The following is a 10370-nucleotide window of genomic DNA, read 5'->3' as shown; positions in this document are numbered from 1 at the left end:
GTGAACGCAAACCGCGGCCATCTCAACTGACCAAGCCTTCCCGATGCTGTGATCGTAACGACTTCCAACATGCGAGAAATACGAGCCGTCGGTTCGTTCAGAGGCCCGATGTTCCTTAGCTAAGATGTGTGATGGAAAACACATAATTGAGAGCGGATATTGTGTAGGACGAACAAAGGACTTGTGGTCTGAGAACTCCCTTGCGCCCGAGGCACCTCCTGTTTAGATGTGCCTCTCCAACAGCCGAGCAGCACGCTCCCACGCTCGACTCGTGCTCGCCTTTCAGCCTCATCTAGATTTGTAAAGCAAAAGCTTGTCTGCACATCTTCAATGTTCCCAATTCTCCCACGACTTGAGGGCCCAGACTTTTATTCAGTCATACTGCTTGAATGGTGTAATTAGGATAGATCAGACACGTAAGCGCTGTCCGTTTTGTAACCGAATTAGCCGACAACTTTGAGCAATCTAAGACCGAGGCCACGGAGCGTTCGCGTTCACGTTGACCGATCCGTCCCGCCCGTTTGATAACAAACACCCTGAGGTTTCTGACAGCTCAAACGACAGGATGGAGACCATTAACGATGAGGCATCCTGCCAGCGGGTGAGGCCGATCAACGACCTGTAGTGTGAGGCGACGAGTGACTTGAAGTAGTTGTGTCACGTCGATGACGACCGGCCCGTGATGCACAAAGGCGAAAATCGATACGTCCGCACCGCTGATCGGTTTTGCTCGGGGCAGCTGAGAAACAAGTGATCATCTCACGTGGAACTGGTAAACGGGTTGCTGTTTCGAGCTTGCCCGCACTCGAACGAGCATTATTTCCATCGAGAAAACGTCTATATCTGCTATTTGCATAGGTAGCAATACACGCTCGTCAAGCTGTCACTGCAAATGCAAATCTCCCAAAGAGCAATGACAGATAATATATAGGGCCTAGGTGCCTGTAAAGAGGTCCGAGTGCAGCCGGCTCCGCATCGCATCATCATTTCCGCCAAATACCTGAACTCCACCCACCAACCTTATTTTTCCCTTTTGCGTTCAAGCAGAAGAATCATAAGCTTTTTGCCGCCCGCCCAACCGTACTGATCAGAACCTCCAACTCCCTTTCCTCTTACACGGTCAGGCCTGATGCTTGCAAGGCAAGTCGAGGTTGCACGGGGGTCAAGATGCATCCCGACGTCGACGATTATGGACTTGATCCAATATCTACCATTGTTGTGGGTAGTGTGATGTTTTTGCTCACGGGCATTGCGCTGTCTTTGAGAGTCTACGTACGAGGCTTCCTCATCAAGTCTTTCGGCTGGGACGACAGGCTGCTCTGTTTTGCCTTTTTTCTGTATACCGGCAATTGCATCATTCTCATCTTGATGGGAGCAACACAAGCCGTCGATGGAATTGAAGCGAGCTCTGCGGCACGACAGCTTGCAAAGGTCAGCATCAAAATGAAGTTGTGCCTGAAAAGGTTACTGACTGGAAGCAGCTCTCAATCTCTGGCATCACAGTCTGGAACGTGACCGAGATATTTATCAAATTCTCTGCCGCCTTGTTCTTTTATCGAATTGTTCAGGAGACATGGCAAAAGCGTACTATACTGATCTCCATCACTGTTTACATTGCTGTCATGACGACAGTCATCTTTCTGACAATCTTTCAATGCGGCGTCCCATCCAACATCTTCATACACGAAAATTGCCTCGACTGGGACTCGGTCATGGGACCTATCAGCTACTTTAGCGGAGCTTTGACAGCAGCGACGGACTGGATCTTCGTACTCACCACCGTGAGCCTTGTTTTGAAGACCAGGATGCCCCCACGAGCAAAGATATCTGTCTGCTTTCTTCTCTCATTGGCCGCTTTGGGCAGTATTGTGTCCATTGTACGCATCCCATTCATTCGTGGCGGCAGATACCAGCTCAACACAGCGGCAAAGCTTCCACGGGTGGTAATCCTCGCAGCTATAGAAGCAGGTATTGGCATTATTGCCCTCTCACTGGCGACACTGCGACCTCTGGTAAAGACCTGGATGGATGCACTCAGCAGCAAAGCCTCTTCAGGAAGTGAGGATGTCGAACGCCAGGTTGCCGCGTACCGAGGTGTGCCAGCCGTGGTCGTCGCAGGACCTTCTGAACACGAGGAGTACGAGATAATCGATATTGAGATGGCACGACCCAAAGACAGGCGTGCAGATTCACATTGGGATGGGCCCGTGATTGCGACTATCACGATGCCTTCGGAACTCTCTGGACGTTATGGTGTTCTGGACAGCGTCTATTCAGCCGACAAGCACGAGAGATGAAACACGGTGCCTTGCACGACAGCTGCAAACTTATATACACTGGAGATCCACTCCGTATGACAGCCATTAATGAGGCCTCATCGAGCTACGAGCTCAAACTACGCGACGCCTTACTCGCCACCATCAGGACCCAACAACCAACTGGGGTTCGTCTGCAACACAACATTCCTTCCATGGTCATAATTGCCAGCAACCAACTTGTTCAGCCAAGTACCCAATCTTAAGATGGCCTTGCTCATCTGCACCTCTACAATGGGATAAGCACCAGTGGCGTACCCACTGGTAGCCAGATTGGTGCCGTTAAAAGCTTGCGAGTAGACGTAATCGCAGGTCAAGGCATTACTATCGCGAGCCCAGCTGAGAGCACATTCCAGTGGTGTGGAAGGATCGCTACAAGCAATCCACTCTGCAGTGGGAATGGAAAAGTCGTCTTTGTGGATGCGAGAGACGAGATCCTTGAAGAAGGGTTGAATGGTTGTGTTGGGGAAGCTTGTCACGTTTGCGTCAGCATAGACGATCCATCCATCCCAGACCTGTTGGAGCGTGTCAGTGTTGGCTCTGGCAATGGATGGGCACAATGACAGAAAAACTACTCACAGCATGCAGCTCGGTGGAATGGTTTCCGAACACAACATCGAGACCGTTACCACCAGCTGCAACACCCGACGCATGCAAAGGCTGCGCGATATCACCCAAGAAATGCGCAACCCACTTTAGCGCATACGAACACTGCAAATCCTCACCATGCACAAGCTCGCCCTTCTTCACCTTGCTGATACAACTCTTCAAGATCTGGGTCTGGTTTGCGATTGCTGAGACCACACAGCCGCCTTTGGTGCAGTCACGGTTGTAATAGACGTTGCAGTAATAGGGTGGGTTGTCGGCCGAGTCGATCCAATGCCATTGGTAGCTGAAAGCACCTTCGGTGGTGTGGGCATAGTCGTCTGCCCATGAGGCGGCGAGGCCGATGCTGCCGTTGTACTTGGGCTCCAAGATGTGGTGGAGGATTGACTTTGTGGCTGGGGTCAGGAGTTGCTCTGCGCTGTAGCCAATCTGTTGGTGGACATCTGGGAGTGGAAGAGTCAGAGATGAGATCACAGGGTTGGAGGCAAGAAGTTTTACTACCTTTGTTCCAGGCAGTCACACCAGATGCCATAAGGGCACTGGCAGCAATGGCGGATCTGACCAACATGCTTGTGGAAATGTGGCAGTGTAGAACAGGCAATGGAGCGATTAGAGGTACAACAGAGGGTCCTTATAAATTTCACGAAATCTATGACTTGATGATGCAGTTGGGGTCTTATCTGTTCACCGAGGCTTTTATCTTTGTTTTGTGATGATTAAATGGTGCGTTAGTCCGGATGATGCGCAAGTCAAAGCGTTCCAGGGCACACACGCGAGCGATTGCTGAGGTGAGCTTCCTGTTTCGATGGCGTGTCTATCGGAGGTGGCCGTGGACTGAATGACAATGATATCAGGATAGATGGATGATTTTTAAGCGATGATAGTCGATAGATGACGGATGATGAATAGACAGAGCGAGGTCGGGAGCTTCTTCGAACGGATTGCGGAGAAGTTAGGTTTCGAAATGTGGGGTGAAACATGTCAGGGACAGGTACAGCAAGGTGGCCTTCTATTCGCTCTCTTTCACATGTCAAGCAAGTCTTCATCAGCAGCATGAACGGCTTTTCCGAAAGTGGCCTCGATGAGGGAGCGTTTGGGGAGTCGAAGACGACGTCTGTGGTAAAGGCCTTCGACGCCTTTCGTACGTGTGGCCAGAGTCTCTTCGTCTTGTCGGAATTGTCACTGACCCGAAGCTGCGCACAGCCAAGACGAAACCGTCATACCAGACCAAGACGCAGAATGGAGGAGTGTGGACGCTCTTCCTCGCCTTTGCCTCGTTCCTGCTGGCAGTGACCGAGGTGCGACGATGGTATGTCGGCGAAACACACCACACGTTTAGTGTGGAAAAGGGCATCTCGCACAACCTGCAGCTCAACCTCGACGTCGTCGTCGCCATGAAGTGCGACGACCTGCACATCAACGTCCAGGATGCCTCTGGCGATCGCATCATGGCTAGTCAAACCCTCTCACGCAACCCTACCATGTGGTCGCATTGGCAAAACACAAAGGGTGCCCATCACCTTGGCGGAAGCGCTGCCGAAAGAGGAGGCCCGGACTATCAAGAGGAGGATGTACATGATTATCTGGGTGCCGCGCACAAGAAGAAGAAATTTGCAAAGACGCCCCGATTGGGAAGAGGTGCGACAGCAGACTCGTGTCGTGTCTATGGCAGTCTCGAGCTCAACAAGGTCCAAGGTGACTTCCACATCACCGCTCGTGGCCACGGATACATGGAGTTTGGCCAACACTTGGATCATCAATGTAAGTCTTGGACACATCTCCTATCCCGCACTGAATTCCTACTGACTGACATGACACAGCATTCAACTTTTCCCACCAAATCAACGAACTGAGTTTCGGACCCTTTTACCCAGGCCTCGACAACCCCCTCGACAACACCCGCACAACCACCGATCAACACTTTGAGAAATTCCAATACTACCTCTCCGTCGTGCCCACAGTCTACACCGACAACCCTGCAGCCCTCTCCAAATACGCCTCCTCCGCAATCCCCCTCAGCAGCGGCGACGAAGCAACCGCAAGACTCAATCTCCCCCGCAACACCATCTTTACAAATCAATACGCCGTCACCGAGCAATCTCATATAGTCTCTGAGCGCCAAGTTCCGGGCATCTTTGTAAAGTTCGATATCGAGCCTTTGATGTTGACGATTGCCGAGGAGTGGGGTGGATTTTTGAATCTTTTGGTGAGGTTGGTTAATGTGGTTAGTGGTGTCTTGGTGGCTGGTGGCTGGGTGTTCCAGATTCAGGAGTGGGCTAATGAGGTTGCTGGGAGGAGGAGGCAGAGGAGACAGGATGCTTCTGGAGGGGGTGTGTTGACGGGAAGAAAGAGCATGGATGAGAAGCATTAGAAGGCCGTGTTCTGCAACGACAACGTCATTGTCAATTCCATAGAGATTTTTCTTGAAGCATGTATTTGTCATGTCGTTTTCATCAGCCGAAATACATGGCAGTTTCTACATACCAGCCATCTCTCGAATGACCGTCGAACAGAGATATGTTCAAGGGCAGGGTCACAAAGCTCAACAAACCCGACATGGCCAAAATCACAAGTATCGGCTAGTCGCGGTCACCCGGACCAAGTCGCCAACCTGCGATGACCCTCTATAGCTAGAGTGCAACATCCCATCGCGGTGAATGTCAAATCCTGCAAAGGTAGCTTGCGAGTCGAAAAATCACAAAATGGCGTGCTCCTTCTTCCTCCTTCCTCTTCCATCTTCCACAAGGAATCGTCTTACGTGATGTGTGTGTCTTTTCTGTGAGATGGTCCGAGCAAATTGCGGAGTGCCCGACCACATGACATTTTTCTTCCCTTGACATTTCGCGCGATTCTCTGTCGCATGACTATACCATTAACCAAGTCGGAAAGAGGGAGAAATTTGATCGAAGCAAAAAAGCATAAAAGATAATGGTAAGTAGGAATTTGTTGAAGCGAGAAATTTGAGAAAAGAGGTTGGTTGTGTTGATGGCGTGGGTGTTCTTTTCTTACAGGTGCATGCCGACGCGTCCAACTTTGTCTCCAATATGAGCAAGCAGGAAGCGTATACACAGGTGCTGGAACAGGCACGAGGATTATTCTATGACCAGAGAAACTGGGTAAGTTTTTCTTTCTTTTTTCCTGTTCTTCTCCAATCCCTCATCTCCAAAAGCAAAAGAAAGATGTGCATTCTTTGGGGGAAACTATTACCTCTCAAAGCACAAGAAAGGTCATACTTGAGCATTCCTATGCAACTTTATGTTCACACAAGCGTTCCCTTCTCCTCACACCCCAATTTCCATATATCGACGAATATAAAGCGAAAAAGTAAACAGACTGACAACAAGCCATAGGTCTGGTAAGCTTCCCATCACCCACTCACCCACCCCAAACCATCATCCCATAACACCCCTTCTAGCAACCTCTCCAACGCCGCATCCCTAATCTGGCACGCCCTCCACGCCCTCCCCTCCCCTTCCAACAAAACAAACTGGGCCGGCTTCTACGTCCTCGATCCTTCTGCTCCAATACGCCAACTCATCCTCGGCCCCTTCCAAGGTAAAGTGGCATGTCAGACCATTCGCTTTGGCAGAGGTGTTTGTGGCACTGCTGCTTCTACACAACAGACGCAGTTGGTGGGGGATGTGGAGGAGTTTCCGGGCCATATTGCTTGTGATGCTGCGAGTATGTCTGAGATTGTGGTGCCGATTGTGCAAGAGGGCAAGGTAAGTGCATAGCTTTTTTTTCTGGAGACGATGGTCGAGGTTTTTTTTTTGTTTACTGATTCTTGGGGGTTAGGTCGTTGCTATCATTGACGTCGACTGTGCTGTGAAAAACGGCTTTGATGTCGAAGATCAAAAGTACTTGGAAGAGCTGGCACAACTTATTGCCGAAGCTTGCGATTTTTGAGTGTGGCCTTTTTGTCGAAAAGCAGCAAGCTTTGTTTTCGCCGAGAACGATAAATTCAACATTGAGATGTAGAAGTCGAGCATAGACTTTGGAGATATGCTTGAGAGGAACTGTCTGCTGAATAGCAAATCAGTCCGAGGACGAACCGCGGGACTTGCAAGTCCTGGAGGGTACTTTTAAGTATCCTATATCTGCGGCTACCTCTGATCATCTTCGTGTATAACAGGAGTGGGATATGGTTGATGATTTGCATACATCTGCTGCGAAGTTTTGTACCTAGATGTCTTTTTTAGGGGAAGCAGATATTCCTAACCCTCCATAAACCTGAGCAAAAAATATCTCAAACTTCAAAAGCAATTATCTTCGTCCACGGAGCTGTTACAATTCTACACATGATTAAAGGAGAAATCTAGTCGATACAAAGAAGCAACTGCGCAGGCCATGAATCAATCATATCACCCAGGTGATGCCGCTCTATTCCACATCTATATATGTGTATCTGACCTTGGATTCCATATATCTCTTCATCACATCCGAGCAGCTTCTCTGTCAAATCTCATCTTGGCAGTCACTGTTCGTCATGGTATATTCTTGTGACTCCCAGGCTTCAATCAACACCAAGAGAAGCACGCAGGTCGATGATGCTTCCCTGATCTTCTAGTCACCTCTTTGCGACGAACAATCACCAGCCACAACGCGATGACCCAACGAGCAGAGTCGAAGGTGACGAGTCACGGACCTCTTGTTCTCTATCTTCCCCTCCCCCTGACAACAGTGTTGCTGCAAACGTCTGTACCTTGATGTAGTCATGTGGTGTTGCGAAGACATTGTGACCAAGCAGACATACTTGCACATCATGGCAACCATGATGGCCTTTTGGACTGAAGATTGTAGACTTCAATAGTTGCCTCTATTGCCTGTGTGACTTACACAGACCTGATACAGATCTGTCATGGATCATGCTCGTATAGACCAAATATGCGGGGAGAGTCTAGTCTTTTGCAGAACTTGGACCGCAAGTCAATATCCAGCTTATCCATCACGTCCAGTCAAGATTCCGCTTCAAGATTCATGGTATAAAACCAAAAGGTCAGACTTTCTGCCCACTTTCATCGCGACAAAGACATCACGGGTTACACTTTCTTGCTCCAATGACGTGTCGTACCTTCGAGTCGGAGATGATCTTTTGCACAACGATATCAGACCCACGAAGACGATGACACCAGGTCGATGTTACAGTATCATGCTTGTTGATCTGCTTGCTCGCGTCTTATCACTTTGCGTTAACCAAAGACGCAAGACCAAAGGTCAATCATAGGGACTTACAGATCTATGTCCTTTCTTTTGTGATCGAATTGCATTTACTTGACCCTGTATGTATCCATACAATACACAAGAGTCTACGCTGCTATCTAGTCACAAGCAAGTCCCCACCTTGACTATCCGTTGCGTATGGACTTGACTAGGACAGATCTCATGAGCTGATAAGAGATACGATTCCCTCTGATTCAAATCAGTCGTGTTTCACGATTTGCCGTGATACAGATGCTTGTAAGAAAATTATCCAATGAGAAAGCTATCAACATTATATCATACTAAAGAGATCAGACCAAGAACCCATATGCTGTCCGACGGTTACCGCCTGATTATAGCCCTCATCCATACCGTGTCTTCCGTGTGTGCGATCCAGAAAACAACCAAACACCCCACAAGAATGCAAAAAAACCAACAAAAGAAATTCAAGCATGATTCTATATTTTATCGACCGAACGATGTTCAGATACCGACTGCGTTGCCGATTCCGTTAGCGGCTCCTGCAACGATGCCAGTGGATGTGGCCTTTGCGGTGGAGGTAAAAGAAGCCGAAGTTGACGAAGTTGAGGTTCTAGTAATGAGAGTGGTAGGCGCAGGGTCGGATGCAGCAGCATTCGAGCCAGACCCGCCACCGAGAACATTGCCGAGACCATCAGTCACACCGCTGACTGTGTTTCCAAGACCAGTCGCGACAGCAGGAACCAAAGAAGTCACTGCTGAGCCGACCTGACTGACAGCTGTGGCGGCAGTATCGACGACGCTCGTGATGATCGAAACAGCTCCCTCAGCACCTTGACTGACTCCAGATACGATAGGCTCAACTACTCCAGTGGCAACAGCGGAAGGCAAATCAGTCAGGATGGTGCTTGCGGCAGTTCCAGCAGCCCCACCGATGTCGCTGGCGGCGTCTCCAACCTGGCTGACGATATCACCAGTACCGTCTACTGCGGGAGTAATGATGGAGGGGATAGCCGAAAGGACTGATGAGGCCTTGTCGCCAGTGTTGTCTACGACTGATGTTACCTCAGGGATGACGGAGCTGACGATTTGGCTGAGAAGCGACGAAACTTGGGTGACTTCAGGAGCAATCGCACTGGAGACATCAGAGGGTAGTTGAGTCGCTTCAGGGATTGTGCCATCGAGAACGGACGAGATGACAGAAGGCAGCTGAGTCGCTTCAGGGATTGTGCCGTCGAGAATGGACGAGAGACCAGTCGCTCCAGGAAGATCAGTGATTTGGGACTCAACACCCCCAATGATGCTTGTCACTGTTGAAGGTAGCTCTGTAACATCGGTGATGATAGGTGCAACGATACTGCTGACAGTAGCAGGAAGCTCGGATACTGCTGGAAGATCAGTCACCTGGGAGATGACTTCGCTCAGAATGCTGCTTGCTGTTTCTGGAAGACCTGTGACACCAGTAGGGACACCAGTGGCTCCAGGAAGCTCAGTGGCATCAGAAAGAATTTCGCTGACGATGCTGCTTGCAGTTCCGGGAAGACCGGTTACTACAGGGACATCAGTGACAACGGAGATAACCTCGCTGACAATGCTGCTTGCCGTTCCTGGAAGGCCTGTGGCTCCAGGGAGCTCGGTTACATCAGAGAGGATTTCGCTAACGATGCTGCTTGCAGCTACGGGAGCACTGGTGACTCCGGGGAGGTCAGTGACACCAGGAAGAATCACGCTGACAATGCTACTTGCTGCTCCGGGGAGAACAGTGGCTCCAGGAAGCTCGGTGACATCAGACAGGATTGTGCTGACAATGCTACTTGCCGCGCTAGACAGGTCTCCGAGATCGGAGCTAACACTTCCAAGAATGCTGGTCACCGGAAGATCAATACCAGTGCCTCCAGTTGGCAAGATAATAGGGGAGGCGCTAGTCGAAGCCGTAGTAGTACCTGCTGCCTTAGAAGAGGACGATGGAACAGCGATGGAGGTCGAACGAGAGCTAGAGATAGCAGAGCTTGATGGGGACGCAGCGACGGAGGTCGAACGAGAGCTCGTGATAACAGAGGACGACGAAGACGTGACTCTGCTGGTAGACGATTGCGAAGGAGCGGATGAAACTGTTGAGTCTCGAACGCTCGAAGAGGAAGTTGAGAGCTTCGAGGAAGTCGAGATTGACGCTCCTGCCGAAACACTCAAACTTGCAGAAACTGAAGCAGACGCGGAACCAACTGCCGACGATGCCTGTGAGCTGACGCTCGAAACGACCGAGGATGCTCG

The 10370-nt window shown here is 50.1% G+C and overlaps 5 protein-coding genes across 5 annotated transcripts in view; 4 read left to right on the top strand and 1 right to left on the bottom strand.

The window, feature by feature from the left end:
* Positions 1-730: 730 nt before the first annotated feature.
* On the top strand, positions 731-2772 carry AUEXF2481DRAFT_151261 (uncharacterized protein). The gene is made up of 2 exons (XM_013493718.1): positions 731-1431; positions 1482-2772. Exons 1-2 carry the CDS (start codon positions 1168-1170, stop codon positions 2295-2297), a joined length of 1080 nt encoding a protein of 359 aa, XP_013349172.1. The 5' UTR covers positions 731-1167; the 3' UTR covers positions 2298-2772.
* On the bottom strand, positions 2353-3579 carry AUEXF2481DRAFT_151022 (uncharacterized protein). The gene is made up of 3 exons (XM_013493716.1): positions 3423-3579; positions 2895-3364; positions 2353-2830 (listed from the first exon to the last, which is right to left on the bottom strand). The coding sequence occupies exons 1-3, from the start codon at positions 3487-3489 to the stop codon at positions 2408-2410; spliced, it is 960 nt and encodes a 319-aa protein (XP_013349170.1). The 5' UTR covers positions 3490-3579; the 3' UTR covers positions 2353-2407.
* Positions 3580-3925: 346 nt separating this feature from the next.
* On the top strand, positions 3926-5475 carry AUEXF2481DRAFT_34894 (uncharacterized protein). The gene is made up of 3 exons (XM_013493715.1): positions 3926-4062; positions 4125-4682; positions 4742-5475. Exons 1-3 carry the CDS (start codon positions 3975-3977, stop codon positions 5290-5292), a joined length of 1197 nt encoding a protein of 398 aa, XP_013349169.1. The 5' UTR covers positions 3926-3974; the 3' UTR covers positions 5293-5475.
* A 229-nt stretch (positions 5476-5704) lies between these two features.
* Positions 5705-7199, top strand: AUEXF2481DRAFT_34890 (uncharacterized protein; the record flags this gene model as incomplete). The annotated part of the gene is made up of 5 exons (XM_013493713.1): positions 5705-5707; positions 5933-6037; positions 6272-6276; positions 6337-6643; positions 6717-7199. 5 exons carry the CDS (start codon positions 5705-5707, stop codon positions 6825-6827), a joined length of 531 nt encoding a protein of 176 aa, XP_013349167.1. The 3' UTR covers positions 6828-7199.
* A 1906-nt stretch (positions 7200-9105) lies between these two features.
* AUEXF2481DRAFT_150859 (uncharacterized protein) overlaps positions 9106-10370 on the top strand; it is a 1718-nt gene continuing 453 nt past the window's right edge. Inside the window, exon 1 of the mRNA XM_013493712.1 lies at positions 9106-10370. Coding sequence (XP_013349166.1) covers positions 9340-10370 — 1031 coding nt within the window. The 5' untranslated portion in view covers positions 9106-9339.

This window comes from Aureobasidium subglaciale (genome assembly GCF_000721755.1).
Source record: "Aureobasidium subglaciale EXF-2481 unplaced genomic scaffold scaffold_0, whole genome shotgun sequence".
In the NCBI taxonomy this organism is placed as follows: domain Eukaryota; kingdom Fungi; phylum Ascomycota; class Dothideomycetes; order Dothideales; family Saccotheciaceae; genus Aureobasidium; species Aureobasidium subglaciale.
The sequence above is the reverse complement of the archived record's forward strand: the minus strand, read 5'-3'. Positions and strand labels throughout refer to the sequence as shown.